At 38.5% G+C, this 18,922-nt stretch overlaps 1 protein-coding gene across 11 annotated transcripts in view; it reads right to left on the reverse strand.

Annotated features, from left to right (window-relative positions):
- Sbf2 (SET binding factor 2) overlaps positions 1-18,922 on the reverse strand; it is a 293,801-nt gene that overhangs the window by 98,784 nt on the left and 176,095 nt on the right. For all 11 annotated transcript variants that reach the window (XM_076940847.1, XM_076940858.1, XM_076940824.1 and 8 more), the window contains exons 15-16: positions 18,579-18,688; positions 16,904-17,053 (exon numbers count right to left, since the gene is read on the reverse strand). In XM_076940847.1, coding sequence (XP_076796962.1) covers positions 16,904-17,053; positions 18,579-18,688 — 260 coding nt within the window. The remainder of the gene's footprint in view (positions 1-16,903; positions 17,054-18,578; positions 18,689-18,922) is intronic.

Consider the following 18,922-nt stretch of genomic DNA (forward strand, 5'->3'; position numbering starts at 1 on the left):
TTCTCAACTTTGATATGTAATTTACCTTTAATTATCCTGCTACAATTGGAAAGTGAGCCCTGTAATCTTAATTGCCATTTATCTGTAAGTACATAATACTTTTAATATGCATACTTTTGAACTGTTTTGGCCAACAGTCCTATTTCATAAAACTTTGGAATCTCTTAAAATTGTTATATTTAAACATTTAAAAAATGAGATTCAAAGGTATTATACATTAATGGAGCTAACTATTGAACTTAGACTAGGTAGATTAGGAAAAATGAAATATAAAATAGCTGTGAATTATATGATCAGGTATGGGGGGGGCACATCAGTAGTAGTGGAGCCTCCCCTTGAGAAGATGGATCCCAAGCTGGGCTGCTCATTGGACCACTTTTCCCTCAGTCTCTTCTCCATTTTTGTCCCTGCAGTTTTTTTAAAACAGGAACAATTCTGAAACCTTAGATGAAATGCCCAACAGTGAGGAGAGGGAACTGGCAGAGTCCACCTCCAGCAGAAAGACAGGGCATCAAGTGGAGGGATGGGGTTGCCATCCCACAGTCAAGAAACTCTGACCCAGAATTGTTCCTGTCTGAAAGAACTGCAGAGACAAAAATGGAGAAGGGACTGAGGGAAAGGAGGTCCAGTGAAGATGTTATGGTGTACTTACAGATAGGAGCCTAGCATAGGTGTCCTCTGAGAGGCCCAACCAGCAGCTGACTGAGACAGATGCAGATACTTACACCCAACCACTGGACTGAAGCTGGGGACCCCTGTGGTTGAATTAGGGAAAGGCTGGAAGAAGCTGAGGAGGAGGGCGAGCTCATAGGAAGACCAGCAGTCTCAAGTAACCTGGATCCTGAGATCTCTCAGACACTGAGCCACCAACCAGGCAGCGTCCACTAGCTGATCCAAGGCCTCCAACACACACACACACACACACACAGCAGGACTGCCAGGTCTGGCCTCAGTGGGAGAAGATGCACCTAACCCTAGAGAGACTTGAGGCTCCAGGGAATGGGAGAGGCCTGGTGAGGTAGGGGTTGGAAACATCCTCTTGGAGACAGGGTAGGGGGTTGGGTAGGTGGGGCAGAGGGGAGGAGGAATGGGATAAGGAACTGTAGGAGGGCAGACCAGAGGAGGTGGGCAACGACTGGATTGTAAAAAAAAAAAAAAAGTAATAAATAAAAAAATTAAAAGAAAAGAAAAAAATAGCCGTGAACTGTCCTAAGTCTTGAAAATATTTGCATCTTCTACATAGGAACTAAAACCAAACCACCTCTTTATATTACAATATTCTCTTGAAGTCTCAGTTATGATCTGACTATTACAAAATTATAACTAGACTCTCCTGCCAGGCTTGTAAACCTGTCATGGTAAAGGTGATGTGGACCCATCTCAACAACCACTCCAGCTCCCCAGCTGAGCTGTAGCCCTAGGGAGCCAGCTTTATTCACTCTGTTGCACACTGTACTCATTCCTACAATAACAACATCCCTAGGGAAAGGATTCATTATGTGCTTTGTCATTTACTCACACTACCCTCAACCCTGTAGCACTTTTATATACCTATCCTTACAGCTCTTGAAGTACAATGTTAAGGAAAAAAAAAGCTGGCAATACATTTCACTATGGTTTCATCTTCGGTCACACATTCACACACACATGTAGTCTTAAATTCTTCTCAACCCTAATTTTAAATGGTTCTTAAGTGCTTTAACTTCCCTTCTAGCTCACCACCCACCAGAGCCAATGGAAAAGAAAGGTTATTAGGACACAGGGAAAGTGGACCTGCTTAGAAATTCTTTGTAGCAAATCCCATCTGTGTTATCAGGAAATCAGCAGTTCAGTTAACAGGAGTCAGCAGTGGCAACTCTATCCACTCGCAAACACTTCACAAAAATACCAGCAGTGCAGTTCAGTAGTGTTGGGATAGCAAACATGAATCAGCAGAGGTGGCATGGCCAAGAAGAAACAGCCGGGTCTCAGCCTAATCAGCAGGGGGGGACTATGACCAGCTTGGACACCAGGGGACATTCTCTGCCATGCCTCTCTCAGTGAAGACTCAAGACCAACAAAGTGTTGCAAAGCTAGCTATGCAAACAAGCCCCAGTCACTGTTCCTTGAGTCCTATTTATACTCCCTCCAAGCATCCCATGTCCTCCACGGGTCTTGCTTCAGCACATGAGTCTGTATTAGCTGACAGCACTCTGCCAATTGGCCCGAGTCTGCAGAATCAACAAGAAGCAGCCAGAACACCACCAGAAGTTTTTGGTGTGTTTCTCTCTATGGAGTCATGGCAAACCGAGCTCAGCTATGCATGTAAGGTGAACCCATACATGTGTGCCGTTAGCAAAGACATTTTCATCATGTGTCCTTTCACATGCTTGCTTTAGCAAAACATCCTTTCACCTCACTTCAGGAACATACTGCAGTACAAGTCTACTCAAGAGAGCTTCAGATTACATCATATCTATGAAATGGTAATTGAAAATTAAAAGAAAAATGGATGATTAGAAGCAGTATCTATTTTATTATAATATTCTTTTATCTCTATATCAAGGAATTAAAAAAGAAAATCAAAGCTTCTACACTATGCTTACAAGAATCTAGAAACAGAGAGTGGAGAAGGCAGATGGGAGGAAGGAAACGAGGTCATTGGGCAATCGTCAGTGATGAGACGCAAAGAGCCCAGGGAATGTGGTGCAGAGCAAAAGAAAATGACCCGCCCCAAAATATGTCTTGGTGAAATTTCAAACACTAAATCAGTTATAGAAGTTGTTTACCAAAAAGGTGTATTATCAACAACTTACAAGAATCAAGTTTAAAAAACTTCAAAAGTGTAGGATGACTCTATGTTTTCAGAGTTCTGAGGAAAATACTACTGAATTTATTTTATATTTTGGAACAACATACTGTGAAATTAATTTTTTGTTGTTAATAGTCTGTCTTTAGTGCAGGCAGAGATGTTATAGATGGCTGTGAACCATCTTCCACTGTGCGCTGTATTACTAATGTGTATGTGTGTGTGTGTGCTTCTTTCACATTTCTCATAAAAAATAGTTTATAAATTCAGTTACTAGGTTTTGTTTTACATGTGGTTTTAGTTGCCATGTTTTAAAAATATATAAAGTTTATAAATGGTAAGTAGGTATATGTTATCTAATATTTATATATATGAATAGATGGATAAAGACAATATTCTCAGTACAGATTAGTATTATGTATATATTTCTCATTAAAAATGACACTCATTAAATTTTAATAAAAATTACAAAATTAAGATTATCTACTTACACATTTTTTTCTTTAAATCTAAAGAAATAGAACTGTTTGATAGAATGGTTTGAGCCTAAAATTATCCACAAAGGCTCACAGGATAACTGCCTGGATGCCAGTTTTGAAAACAAATGGACCAGGAGGGCTTGAACTTCACTTACAGCTGAATAGACCACAGGAGGTAGCGGGTCTGGCTACCAGAAGCCATTAGGGGTACGACTTCTAAGTGTATTAGCTGAGTGTATTGTCTGGCTCCTTCCTCTTGCTCTGTTTTTGGGCCACAAAGAATGAGGTGAGCAACTGTCCTGCTATTCCCCGGCTCATGATGTTCTGCCCAGTAAAGCTCAGCAACAATGGAACAAGCTAACCAAAGACTGAAACTTTGATACTGGGAGCCAAATATATCTTTTATCCTTTAAGTTTTCTCAAGTATTTTGTCACAGTAATGGAGAATGATTAATATATAATCATTCAAAGATCAGACATTATTACCAAATAAAGGCACTTTGTCTAGAATATTGGAAAAGCATAGGTCTGGTCATTATGATCTCCATTCTTTTTTTTTTTTAGATTAATTTATTAATTTATTTTATATGTGTGTGGCATCAGATCCCATTACAGATGGTTGTGAGCCACGATGTGGTTGCTGGGAATTGAACTCAGGACCTCTGGAAGAGCAGGCAGTGCTCTTAACCACTGAGCCATCTCTCCAGCCCCATCATCTCCATTCTTATCCCTGGCAGGTTACTATGGTACTGCTAGCTTGAGCCAACCATCTCCTCTTTGTAGACTCATTCTTCAGCTAGAAATGGGTTATCTTTAATAACCTTTGTTTCATAATGTCCTAAATCCTTTGTTGAAACCATTTCTGATTTCAACTGGCTCAATGAAAAGATAATTCAGGATGGGAACTCAGGCAGCTATCTCCTGCAAACACTGGTTACACAGGTGAATTCTAGAAGCCAGTTGCATGAAGTTTACAGAACACAATTTTAGGCTCAATATGTACTCATGACAGTCCACATTAGGAAAGAGCATCCTTAAAATAAATTACTTCATCTCTAAAGAGATATGTCTCAAGAGGTCATGGCAATGGTCAAACTCTTGGCAGAACAAATTTTGATGCATTATTGATGGAAAAATCATCCCTGAAACTGCAAAGCCTACTTTTACACATACCCTCTCTAACAGGGCTGAGTTCCAGAATAAAGAGCTTGAGAAGATCAAATCCAGTAGACTTTTGGGCTTCTGGGAATAGATAGTAGGGGAAAACAAAGCACTCTAATGTAACCTAGCTAAAGCATCTCAGTATAGATGTAAGTCTTGTGTACATAAAAATGGGCACTGCTTACTATGTTTAATAATTTTGGACCTACTGAAATTTCATTTTTAATTTAAAATATGAAGCTACAGGTGCTTGAGAAATAACTCAGTGGTTAAGAGCACTGCTTTCCCAAAGGACCCAGGAACAATTTTCAGCACTCTCATTGTGTGGCTCAGGACCATCTATTATTCCAGTTCCAGGAGATCAATGTCTTTTTTTCTGGCCTCCACAGGCACTAACTACATGCATGTACTGCACAAACACACATGCAGACAAAACATACATACACATAGAATCTCAAAAAAAATTAAAAATGAAGATATAGGGGCAGGAAGATGGCTCAGTGGTCAAGGGCACTGTAATTCCAGTTCCAAGGGATACAATGCCCTCTTGATTCCGAGGGCCATGCATGCATGTGGCACACATACATATACTTGGGTACACACTAATACACATACAATACTAATCTAAATGAAATATGTTTGTATAATCAATAGGGTTTAGACTTTAATCTCTTGTCAAGTTTCCTTCTGGCTTTTGGTTGAATGAATAGAAAAAAGCCTGCTTTCTAGTTCTACTTTCTTAAGAATGCCCTCTGTTCCTGTCACTTCCAGGCTATTTCTCTTCCTCCTCCTCCTACTCTCCCTTTTCTTCCTCCTCTTCCTCCTCTTCTTCTTCCTATTCCTCCTCCTCCTCTTTCTCCTCTTCTCCCTCCTCCTCTTATTTTGTTTTATTTTTGTCAGTAAACTGCTCTTCTTTATTTTTATTTTTTAAAAATTTTTTATTGAATAGTTTATTTACATTTCAGATGTAATCCCCTTTCCCCCTCACCCAGGAACCCCACCCTCCCTCCCACTCTCACTTCCCCACCCACGATTTCCCCCACACTGGAGTGTCCAGTCTTCACTGGACCAAGGGCTTCCTCTCCCACTTACGCCTGACACTGTCATCCTTCCCTACATATACAGCTGGAGCCATGGGTCCCTCCCTATGTGCTCCCAGGCTGGTGGTTTAGACTCTGGGAGCTCTGGTTGGTTGGTATTGTCGCTCTCCTCATGGGGCCGAAAACCCTTATAGCTCCTTCAGTCTTCTCTCTTGCTCCTCCATTGGGAACCCCTTGATCAGTTCAATGGTTAGCTATGAGCTTCTGCCTCTGTATATTTCAGGCTCTGGCTGACCTCTAAGGAGACAGCTATATCAGGCATGTACTTCCTGGCATCCACATCAGCATGTACCTTTGGTGAATGCATAAGGGATAGATACCTAGGTGGAGCAGTCTCTGGACGGCCCCTCCTTCAGTTTCTGTCCCATGCTTTGTCTCCATATTTGCTCCCATGAGTATTTTGTTACCTTTTCTAAGAAGGGCCAAAGCACCCTCAATTTGGTCTTCCTTGTTCTTGAGCTTCATGTGGTCTGTCAGTTGTATCTTGGATATTGTGAGCTTTTGGGCTAATATCCAATTATCAGTGAGTACATACCATGTGTTAAACTGCTCTTCTTGCAAGCAACAAATATGTACATCCTGGTTTTTAATCCAATATGCTAGCCAGTGTTTTTTTTGACCAGAAAATTGATACCATTAACATTCTGAGTTCTTATTGAAGATTACATATTAATGTCTTAGTTTGGGTTTCCATTGTTGTGAAGAGACACTATGACCAAGGCAACCTTTACAAAGGCAAACATTTAATTGAGGCTGGCTTACAGTTTCAGAGGTTCAGTCTTTTATCATCATGGTGGCAGTGTGCAGGTAGACTTGATACTAGAGGAACTGAGATTTCTACATCTTGATCCAAAGGCAACAAGGAGGCTATCTTCCACACTGGGAGGAGCTTGAGCATAGGAGACCTCAAAGCCCACCTATGCACAGTGACACATTTCCTACAATAAGGCCACACCTCCTCCAACAAGGCCACACCTTCTAATAGTGTGCCTCCATATAAATCTATACGGCCAAATCTATTCAAACCACCACAATTCATGTCATTTTGTTCTTTCTGTAATGTTTGGAACTTCCCTAATACCTATTTTCTTACTGTTTTAATATAGCTTATTATTTCCTACATCTCTATGTACCTACCTTTTTCTTCAGCATTCTGGTTTCCTTCAAATATCTTCTGTAGTGCTAGCATGGTGATTGTGAATCCCTTTAGTTTTTGTTTATCACACAGAGGTCTTTCCCCTTCAATCATGAGGATATCTTTTCTTGATACAGTAATTTGGGTTGGTAGTTCTTATCTTTCAGAGCTTAAACCACATCATGTGGCACCTTCCTGGCATTTAGAGTTGCTGTTGAGATATCAACTATTATTCTTTTTTTGTTGTTCTGTTTTTTGTTTTTTTCGAGACATGGTTTTTCTGTGTAGTCCTGGCTGTCCTGGAACTCACTTTGTAGACCAGGCTGGCCTCAAACTCAGAAATCCGCCTGCCTCTGCCTCCCAAGTGCTGGGATTAAAGGTGTGTGCCACCACTGCCCTGCTTCAACTATTATTCTTATTGGTTTGCTTGTATGTGAGACTCTGTGCTCCCTGTCATGTGTTTCAGTATTTTTTTGTTCTGTATACTTAGTGTTTTAACTATGATGAGACATTATTTCTGGCTCATATAATATTCTTTGTTCTGTACACCTAGTGTTTTAACTATGATGAGACATGGGTAGGTTCTACTGAAGTCTTGATTGTTTGGCATTCTAAATGCTTCTTGTATATGAATAGTAATTTCTATCTGTAAATTTAGATATTATTTTGTTGAACATATTTTTTATGTCTTTAGCTTATACTGTTTCTTCTTCTATGCCTATGATTTGTAAATTTGCATTTTTAAATGGTGTCCCATAGGTCTCATGTGTCTGTTTACACTTATTTTATCTTTATTGTTATTTGAATGTTCTAAGTCATTTCCCTTATTGTCTTTGTGGACTATCAGTTGCTATGATAAAATATCCTCTAAAAAGCAACTTAAGGAAGAAAGGAAAGGGAAGGGAGGGAAGGAGAGAAGAAAGGATGAAGGACATATTTATTTTGTTTCATACTTTAAGATATCTTCTATCATGGTGGGGAAGGTGAAGTAGGAGGAGGTTGATGCAAGTGGTCCCACTACATCCTCAGTCAGGAAGAAAAGAATGAATGCTTGTGCTCACCTCACTTTCTCCTCTTTATATAGCCCAGAATCCCAGACTCAGGGAATGGTGCCACCCATAGCAGGTTAATCTTCCATTTCTCTATTAACCTAAGCACAATAACCTCTAGAGGCATGCCCAGAGTCTCCTCTAACAGGTAATTCTACATCTTAGAGTTAACAGAGAAGATTTATCATCATACTTGACTTCAAGCTCCAATAGTCGGCCTTTTACTTGATCCGTTTTACTGGCATTTCCACTGTATTATTTGATTCTTAAACTTTTTACCTCCAAAACTTGTTTTTTTCAGTGTTTCTATTTTTACTGAATTCTTATTCTATATTCTGTATTATCTTTATTTCATTCAGTTGTTTCCTTTTTAAAATTTGTGTAGAAATTTATTTGTGTTCTCTTTGTTTCATTACTTATTCTTTATTTATTTCTTTATTTTCTTTATTTTTTATTTTATATTTTATTTTATATTTTATTTAAGATGCCATCCCCTTTCCCCATTTCCCCTCCCTAGAACACCCCTGTCCCATGCCCCACCTTTCCTTTTTGCTTTTATACGATTTTTTAAAAATGTTAATCAAAGGATTTATAAGTTTGGTAATGCTCAATCAGAAGTGTAACCCAATACCCAACCTAGATATAAAAACTATCTTTGACTGGTGGAGACATGTGAACATCTGCCTCCATGCCCCCTCTCTCTTTCTCTCTCTCATCACCTAGCTTCTCCTCTTCTTCATCTTCTCTCCTTGTTCCATCTCTTCCTCTCAGTACTCCTTCCCACTTAGCTCCTCCTACATATCACTCTTCCTGTTAAAGTAGAACTTTTCTCTCAAAATACAATTAGAGCATACTTATTCCTAATTGTACCAGTGAGGTACAAGATAGTCCTAATACCCAGTCCATCATTCTGTTGACTAACCAGAACCTCTGTCATCTCTTCTAACTAAAACACTTACTTTTGATCCTGGCTTTTTGGCTTTAGAATGAATGTCAGCTGAAAACCATCTACTCAGATCTTTTCTCTCAAAGTAAATAGCCAGGATTGGCTATGAGACTATAGGTCTTCAACCCCATCAGAAATCCAGAATGACTGAGTCAACTGAAGTTATGGGAAGCACTAAGCATAGCTTCTAAAACTTAGCCAATTTATAGAGACCGCTGAACACCTGAAAAGCCCCTATACTACTGAACGTTGGAGCATCAAATCTTCAGCCTTCTTCATTAGTTATTCTTAAAATAATCCTTTGGAATTGTCTAAGACTTCATCTAGTTCACTCTCAGAGAAATGCATTGCTGTGAAATTGGTAAGTTTTAGAGAGAAGCCATATTGCCCTTTTTTTTTTTTTTTTTATTTCTTGTGTTTTGTGCACTGAAACCTGCACATGCTGGACTTGGTATATGGTTGAATGGCTTTTTTTTTTTTTTTTTTTTTTTTTTTTTTTTTTTTAAAGACCATTCATTTTCTTTAAGTTGAAGTATTTGCAATGTTTTAAATGTGACTAGGTAGCAACAGTGATTAGACACTGTTCTTTCTTACAGGGCTGGGGATCTGTAGCTTAGTAAGTGAGCATTTGTTTCACAAGTTCAGGACATTATACTTACTCTTCAGTACAACTCTGAGAGTAGGATAAGAACTCAGAAGCAAACACAGGTGATAGATAGGCCCAAGATGACAACATGGGAATAGCTAATTAGAAACAATCAGCCCTTCAACTCCAATACACTTCAGGGAGTAGAGAAATAAGAACAGTGTGCACTGAAATGCCAACTGCTAAGGGTAAGAATGTAAGGAAGATAAGCAGAACAGTTAAGAGGAACAATTAGTATTCTAGAGACAGAGATAAAATCCAAGTGGAAAATGAGGACAATAGAGACCAAGGGCAGAGAAAGGGCAGCCAGAACTAAAGGGAGAATGAAAAGAGAAAAGAGATAAAGGAATTTAGTAAGAAGCTTTTAACAACCCCAGCACTTGGCAGGCTGGGGCAGGGAGATGCCAACCTCAAGGCAAACTTATGCTCTGTAGGAAGCCTATCTCAACACCCAATACAACCCAGAACAGGGCAGGAGGGCAGGAGAAAGTTGCTCCACAAAATTGAAATGGGAAGTCTCACAGTGTCTCTGTCTCTGTCTCTCTCTCTCGCTCTCTCTCTCTCTCTTCCCCGAGACAGGATTTCTCTGTGTAGCTCTGGCTGTCCTGGAACTCACTCTGTAGACCAGGATGGCCTCGAACTCAGAAATCCGCCTGCACTTGCCTCCCAAGTGCTGGGATTAAAGGCGTGTGCCACCACCGCCCAGCTCTCACAGTGTCTCTTGATGGTCCCTCACATAAACAGTGGTGCAGTCTGTCTCTGTGTAATGCTGCACTATGCTGTAGCCTGTCTCTGTGGATTACCTTTGTGGAAGAAAGTACATTCTCTACACTGTCGTGGATTTCCATCTTTGAATATTTGGGTTGACAGGGGTGTCTTCCAATGAGAGGAAAAAAATCTGAGAAATTACATTTCCATGTTGAAATGTTGTGTTGGTTGCTCCATACCAAAGGGTATAGATAGTGGAGCAAGAAACTCTGGATACAGAGCTTCATTTAATCCAGGGTGGCCTCAAACTGACTATGTAACTGTCTTAGGGCTACTATTGCAGTGATAAAATACCATGACCAAACACAACTTGGGGAGCAAAGTGTTTATTTAGCTTACATTTTTACTTAGCTGTTCATCATCAAAGGAAGCTAGGACAGGAACCCAAACAGAGCAGGAACCTGGAGGTAGGAGCTGATGTAGAGCTATGGAGGGATGCTGCTTACTGGCTTGCTCCTCATTGCTTACTCAGCCTACTTTCTTACAGAATCCAGGAGCACCAGCTCAGGGATAGCAACTCTCACAATGAGCTGAGCCCTCCCCCAACAATAATAATTAAGAAAATGCCCTACTGCAGTGGTTCTCAACCTTCCTAATGCTGTCAACCTTTAATATAGCTCCTCATGTTATGCTGACCCCCAACCATAAAATTATTTTTGTTGCTATTTCATAATTGTAAATTTGCTTCTATTATAGATCATAATGTTAATATCTGATATGCAACCCCTATAGAAGGGTTGTTTAGCTTCCAAAGGGGTCACTACCTAGAGGCTTGTCTATAGCCTGATCTTATAGAGACATTTTCTTAACTGAGGTTCTTTCCTCTCAGATGACTTTAGTTTGTGTCAAGCTGACATAAAACTACAGTAGTAACAGATAACCTTGATTTTGGATCCCTCTGCTTCCACCTCCTAAGTGCTGAGTTTATAGATGTACTCCACCATGCATGGCTGATTTTGCTTGAGTTGCCCTATGAAGCTTTTATCCTGCCCCTAACACCTCTTCCTTTCTGAGGTACATGCAGTGGTACACACTGGTAGTCTCACATGTTCAGAAAGATCGTGAGTTTGAAGTCAGGTGGCCAATTTTAAAAAGAATTTATGTAAAAGACTAAAATCAAGCAACCAATCAAAATTTTATATCTCTATATTTTATGTCAATGCTCTACCTCAAATTAATCCTTATTTTATGTTGTATAGTTAGTATTCATACTGATATGTAGTTATTCCAATACTATGTGTAAAGAAATGAAACCCTGGGCTGGAGAGATTGCTCAGTGGTTAAGACCACTGACTGCTCCTGAGTTCAATTCCCAGCAACCATATGGTGGCTCACAACTATCTGTAATGGGATCTGATGCCCTCTTCTGGTATGTCTGAAGACAGCTACAGTGTACTCATATACATAAAATAAATAAATCTTTAAAAAAGAAAAGAAAAGAAACCATTCATCTCCTTATTGCACCATTTTCAATGCTTTTGTGAAAAGTGACATAAATGGTTCTACTTCCAATTGTTCTTTCCCACCAACCTAGTCATTGATGCTTTATGTCAATACGTCTTCATTAACCTATGTTGATGTTTTTAAATCCTCTGATTTTGTTCTTTTATTGAGGGTGCCATCTCAAGACTGTAGTACTTCCACAGAAATGTAAGAATCAGTTTGCTAACTGCATTTAATATATGTCATTTATAGATCAATAACTAACATCTTAGTAACACAAATTCTTCCACATCCCTTGTGTCTTTTCTAAATGATTATATAATTTAAACTTACCTAGTAATTCTTGTTAGTTTCTTGTTATTTTTTTATAATTGATATTTTACTTTGTAGCTTAACTATTATAAATGTATGTTGGATAAGTAAATATAGTCTTAGTCTTAGGTGGTCTAAATTTATCATTGGTTTATGCTGAAATCAATTCATACTGGATCATGTCCATGGTATTGGAACAGTTTAAAACTGTGAGTTCATTTCTTATTGAACTTGATCTTGGGAATCCTAATTGTTTAAGCATGGTGTATGTGTGTAAAAGATACATAACTGCTGCTTCTGAAGGCAGAGGGTAAGCATGCTCCTAAGTGGGGATTACCTCTTATTTTCAGTGTTCCTATTTCAATATAAAATTTCCAACTCTCCAAGGCTTAAAGAGACCAATGTATAAGTGTGGTCACAAAACCTGCTGATGCAGGGGCTGGTGAGATGGCTTAGTGGTTAAGAGGACCTCTTCCAGAGGACATGGTTCAATTCCCAGTGTCCATATGGCAGCTCACTGTCTGTAACTCCAGTTCCAGGGAATCTGGCACCTTCACACAGACATACACGTAGGCAAAACACTAATGAACATAACAATAAGTCTTTTAAAAAGAGACTTTAAAACCTGCTGATGTTTAGTGCTTGGTTTGTTCTACATGTTCTTTTCTTAAGAGTACAGGGGAAATATATTGGGCGATCTTCTACTTCATTAAGGCGAACTGTATATCAAAATTGTGATTTAAGTTTATTTGGAATTTTCTAAGGTCTTTTTCTGTGTTGACGAGTGGGTTCCTCATAAATAAAGCTTACATAATGAGAAAAGTAGAGTTTTCTGGGTCTTCAAATCAAAATTTATTGTTAAAACACAAGTAGCTAGGTTCTAGACACAATAAAAAATTTTTAAAGAGGTTCAAGTTGTGATTTTTTTGTAACCCTTGTTTTGAAAAATATGAACAATCTTTTGAAATGAAATGTAATGTAGGAAGTAATTATACCCTGTATAAAACAGTGTAATGAAAAAAAATTATCTTGGCTTTGAAAGAACCTGATAAACAAAGTAGTTGTTTGGCAGTACTCATGTTCCCTTTGGTTTTCCCTTGAGGGCAAGAAAGAGACTAATTTCTAGGTCATGAAAAGAAAGATTACTAAGTGTTTGAATCACTAACTAAAATTTAGCTCATCTAGTTGTTTCTTTCTTAAAATATCAACACACATATTTGGCCTGACATTGAATTCTATGCTTTTGTAAAGGGCACTCTGAATGTCACGTCCAACCCCTTTATGCATGCTGTTTCAACAAGAAGAAACAACATTAAACCACAAATTGTAATAAAGAACTATTAAAAAAGGGACAGTACATGTAGGCCTGCCCCCTTATAACCAGAAATGTTTCTATGATGGCAAACAATGGTAGGAGCATGATGAACACAGGGACTGTGGTGTTTTGAATAGACATTGCCCCTACAGACTCATGTGTTGAATACTTAGCCATAATGAATGACACTCTTATACTAGGAGTGATCTAGTTGGAGGAAGTGTGTCAGTACAGAGGTGGGATTTACTGTCATATACATGCTCAAGGTATATCCAGTGTGACAAGCAATCTCTCCCTGCTGCCAGGGAATCAAGATGTACAACTCTCAGCTCCTCTAGCATGATGCCTGCCTGCATCTTGCCATGCTTCCCAGAATGATGATAATGGACTAAACCTCTGAAACTGTAAGCCAGCTTAATTAAATGTTTTGCTTTATAAGAGTTACCTTGGTCATGGTGTCTCTTCATAGCAATGGAAATCCTAACTAAGAGAGAAATTCATACCAGGGACTGGGGTATTGCTGTGATAAGCCTGACCTGCTTTTGTTTGGAGAAATGTGCATTTTGGGATTTTGGATTAGGAAAGCAGTGGGATGCTTTAACAGGCCATACTAGCAGGAACATGGACGACAGTAGTGCTGATGGTTTGAGCTCTGGAGGCCTGGCTCAAGAGATTTCAGAGGAGAAGAATTTTAGTATGTTGCTTAGATATTGTCCTTGTGATATTTTGGTGATGAATGTGGCTGGTTTTTGCTTTTGTCCAAAGAGTCTGCCTGAGGCTATGGTGAAGAGATTTAGATTAACTGCATCAGCAAAAGAAATCTCAAAACAGCCTAGTATAGACTCTGTCCTATGAAGAGAGCATTTTGCAAACAGAGCAAGCAAAAATATAAAATGTATGTATGTTTCAAGGATTAAAGGGCCACAGGAAGTCAAATGGATATAATAAATCCTGTGTTCAAAGAGATAAACAGATTAAAGATATTAAATAGAATTAAGGGAGTGTTAACCTCAGGGCAAGATCCCACTCAGCTAAGCATCCATCTTTAAAAGAGGAATTAAGGAAAAGTATAGGTCCAGGTGTGGCAGTACACACCTTTAACACCAGTACACAGGAAACAGATGCATACATATCTCTGGATTCAAGACCAGCCTGGTCTACAAAGCAAGTTTCAGAATAGCCAAGCTTAGGCAGTGAAGAAAACCATTGAACACAAAAAGCTGGAAAAGATATAATTGAACAAGAGGACCATGTTCTAGCCCCAGCAAGCAGCAAAACTTGACAGCTTTGGCCATGTGGTTCTGGCTTTAGAGTCAAGGACAGAAAAAGGGGGGTTATGGAGTATCCCTCAGAGACTAAGGAAAGTTGATGAGGCCAGGTGTGTGGCAGGAGTGTCCCTGCATGGAAGCCTTGAAATAAAAGGGGTTATGGGCTCTTCCTCTGAGATTAAGAAAAGTCACTGAGGCCAGGCATGTGACAGGGGTGTCCCTGTATGGAGGGATCATTGTGTGAAGCTGTGAAAGGTCTTGGTGTGAAGATTTGTTTTATTTTTAATTAAATGTCTGGTGGGAGGCTATGTGCATATGTGAGTATACGTGCCTACAGAATGCAGAAGAGCCAGTTGGATCTCTGAAGCTGGAGTTACAGGTGGTTTTGAGCAACATGATGTGGGTGCTGGGAACTCAACTTCAGTCCTCTACATAAGCAATATGTACTATTAGGTACTAGCATCCCTCCAAGCCCAAGCTTTCCTGTTATTTTAAATAATGCTGCAAAAGACATTTCTGTGCACATCTCTTGTATATAGGCAAGAATACATCTAATGGAATATCTGGGTCCTAGAATATGATTCATATGCAGCTTTACTAGAGAGTAACAAATTACCATATTTCTTTTGTCATATAGTATCTTACAAACTTGGTTCTTTTTTATTTTTTCATATAAGTATATATTGTATGCTAAATATATTCCCCAAGATTATTCTATATTCTTTTATGACCCTTTCTTTTCTACAAGACCCCTGTTGTTTCCCTAGATAGTATCATTTCTAATTTTATTATTTATTTATTTATTTATTTATTTATTTATTTATTTATTTATTTTGGTTTTCCAAGACAGGGTTTCTCTGTGTAGCCCTGGCTGTCCTGGAACTCACTCTGTAGACCAGGCTGGCCTGGAACTCAGAAATCTGCCTGCCTCTGCCTCCCAAGTGCTGGGATTAAAGGCGTGCGCCACCACTGCCCAGCCTTAATTTCCTATTATATGAGTTTATCTATATAAAATCTATGAACCATGAATGAGAGAAAACAGCTATTTGCCTTTATGAGAGTAGCTAAATACTTACTATGATTATAAGCAACTGGAATCCGTTTCAAATAGACCTTTCATAGGCTGATGCCTTTGTTCCTGACATGCGGTATCCAGCTTTCCCAGTATCACTCACTGAACTGGCAGCCTTTTCTCCCATGCGTTCCTGGCATATTTATGAAAATCAGGTGGCTGTATCTGAGTTTATATTTTGTTCTGATCTCTTACCCCACTATGGACACGTCTGTTCCTGGGCCAGAGCCATGGTGGTTTTGTCACTATGGCTCTGCAGTATAACTTGAGACCAGGTCTGATAATACCTCCAGTATTATTGATTTTTTTTCCCTCAGGATTGTCTTGGCTGTTCAGAATCTTCTGTGCTTCTCTATGAATTTTACGGTTTTTCTATCTATGTGAAAAATGGAGGAATTTAGGTAGGGACCACAATGAATCTTGAGATTGCTTTTGGTAAGACAGCTGTTTGTCCTAGTATCAATTCATGAACATGGTGGTCTTTTCATCTTTTAGTGTCTTCAATTTCTTCAGTGTTTTAACATTTTCATTGTAGAAATCTTTTACTTTCTTGACTAGGATTCTTGATTAGTCTAAGGCATTTCACTTTTGAAGGCAATTGCTTACAAACATTTCTTAAGGGGTTTATAATTTACACATTAACAGCACAGTTCATAAGTTATGTAACCTTGATATATTCCTTCAATTACAAGAATAGATTTCTTTTTAGACCACCACCACCACCTCTTCTTCCTCTTTCTCCTCCTCCTCCTGTTCTTCCTCCTCCTCCTTTTTCAAGACAGGATTTCTAATTTACACATTAACAGCATAGTTTATAAGTTATGTAATCTTGATGCATTTCTTCAATTACAAGTATAAATTTCTTTTTAGACCACCACAACCTCCTCTTCTTCCCCCTCCTTCTCCCCCCCTTCCCCCTTTCTCCTCTTTTTTCAAGACAGGGTTTCTCAGTATAGCCCTGGCTGTTCAGGAACTCTCTCTAATCAGTAGGAAGTACAAAGAGAATGTATGGCCCTTTCCCCTCTAACCTTCTTTCTCTCCTGCCTAGTGTTGAGGGTTTGGAACGGATTATGGTGGAATAAAACATTGGAAGGGTGGTAGATATGAGAACCAAATAAAATAGCCAAAAAGATACATTAACAGATGTAACTATGGAATTTGGTAATATATGACTCTAAGCCTTTAGGATATTGCTCATATTACAAAATCAGTATAGTAACATAGTACTTGTCAATAGAAAACAAGGAAAGAACAAAGAAGTGAGGATTTATGTCAGCTAATAATGAGCAAGTGACTCAATGGATCTCAGCTCTTCTTTAGCTATAGCAGCCTCAAGACATTGATATTTCAGTAATTAATATATCTTTTGGGAAAAAAAGGTATTTTCAAAAGGGGAATAATCCAAAATCCCTCAAGATTACCTGTAGTGTACAATTCATCATCCTTATTATGTAGTCAAACTGTTGATGGTCCAATATTGCCCGGTTCTGCTGAACATGCAAACCCAGTTCATCAGTGAGACACTGTCTTGCTGCTTTTCCTTTAAGGGCCCTCAAGGCAGCAGGAAGGGTCTGAGAACAAGAGAATTCCAAGTGACCAAAAGAACCTTCAAGCAACCACACTGAAAATTCAAATACGACGTCCTGTCAAGTATTTAACAAAGTCACCAGAATCGAATTCCTAGGGTATAGGTGATTTACTACTAAGACTGTAAAACAGATTTGTAATTATATGTTCATTTATGAGACAGCAAAACAAAACAAAACAAAAACAAACAAACAAAAAACCCAAAACCAAACCAAGTAGTTGCAATGTAGACTGAGAAAGCATTAAACTCACTCCTCTCTCCCCGGACTTGACAGAACTTTAATGACCAAATGGACTGCTGCTTGGATCATGACTCAAAACTATACACATTTAGACATCTTTGGATGTTATCTTTAATGAAAGCATTGCTTTCATTGTAAGAACATCTAGAAATGGCTCCCTAATTTACTATCTAAACCTGCTCGTTTGCATTTTGTAATAAAGAGCTTATTTAATTTGAAAAACCTAAAAGTATAGAATAAAGGTACAAATAGGCAATTAAGGAAAATTATCAGAGCAATGGGGCACAACAACACTAGAAGCAAGTATAAAATAAGCATGCAAAGCCTGGTATGGTGGCATACACCTGTATTCAGAGGGGCTGAGGCAGGAGGATCAGTAACACAACATCAATGTAGACTACTACACAGTGAGACCTTGTCTTCAAAACCCCAAACTAAAATGAACCAAAACAAACCAAAATAAGAAGTAAACAGCATGCAGAAGCTGAAGGCAAAAACCAACCAACAAATAACCAACAAAATGCTCAACATGAAAAAGTGAGGGATGATAGGTTAGTCATATAGTAAGTAGCAAGCAACTGTACATATTTACCAACCCCTTGTAGCAGATGTTGAGAACTGTGACCATGAGTCACCAAGAAAAGGCTATGTCATGTTCAGCATGATCCATTGAAGAAGGCAAGAAAACCCAAAGGCACATTTAAATTTTAGTATCAGTTTCTAGTATTCACTACACATTTTAATTAGATTCCTTGCAAAAAATGAAATTATATACAAAATAAAGTATGTGAAAAAAGTTTTAAAGAACCAAGCTTTTAAATTGGAGAGAAAGTAGCTGGAGAGACAGCTCAGCTGGTAAGACCGTGTACTGCTTTTGAAGAAGATACAAGTTCAGTTCCCAGCACCCACATCACTCTTCACAGTATAACTCCCACTTCTGGGGGGTTCTGGTGCCATGGCCTCTGCTGATACCAGCACACATACACACCACACATACCACGCATGCACGCGCACACACAGACACACACACACACACACTTAAAAATGATAATATGAAATTCTTGTAACAAAAATTTGTAGAAAAATGACTACAAAATATCTCTTATAGGCATACATTTGATCTACAGTTTTAAATTTTAGACACTATTCATTCCAGTCATTAAAATTACAAAAAGATACAAAAGAGAATTAGAGAAGAGGTCACTTGGTAACTTTAAAATGTAACCCTAAAAGGAAAATATAAATAGAAAAAATGTTGTTTTATTACCTTCTCAGTCTCCAAAGTTTTATTTTCAAATATGAACGAGATGCAGTTTCTAACAACTTCCAGTCTCTGTGCACTGTTAAAAACTGTTACCACTTTATCCATTATTGAAACTAGTAAAGGAATATAAAGAAAACACAAATAAATTAAAACTATATAAATTATGCACTGACTAGGCTAATCTTTCAAATTTTTTTGGAAAAAATCAAAATAACAAATGCCATGTAACAAGAGAAAAAAATACTATATATTGGTCATGCTAATAGTTTTAAAGTAATTTAATTTTTCCTTTGTAGTATGCAATTTAGTTCACATTTTCTAACGATGAAAAGGTAAGTAACTAGTAT

The sequence above is a fragment of the Arvicanthis niloticus genome, chromosome 1 (genome assembly GCF_011762505.2).
Source record: "Arvicanthis niloticus isolate mArvNil1 chromosome 1, mArvNil1.pat.X, whole genome shotgun sequence".
Lineage (NCBI taxonomy): Eukaryota > Metazoa > Chordata > Mammalia > Rodentia > Muridae > Arvicanthis > Arvicanthis niloticus.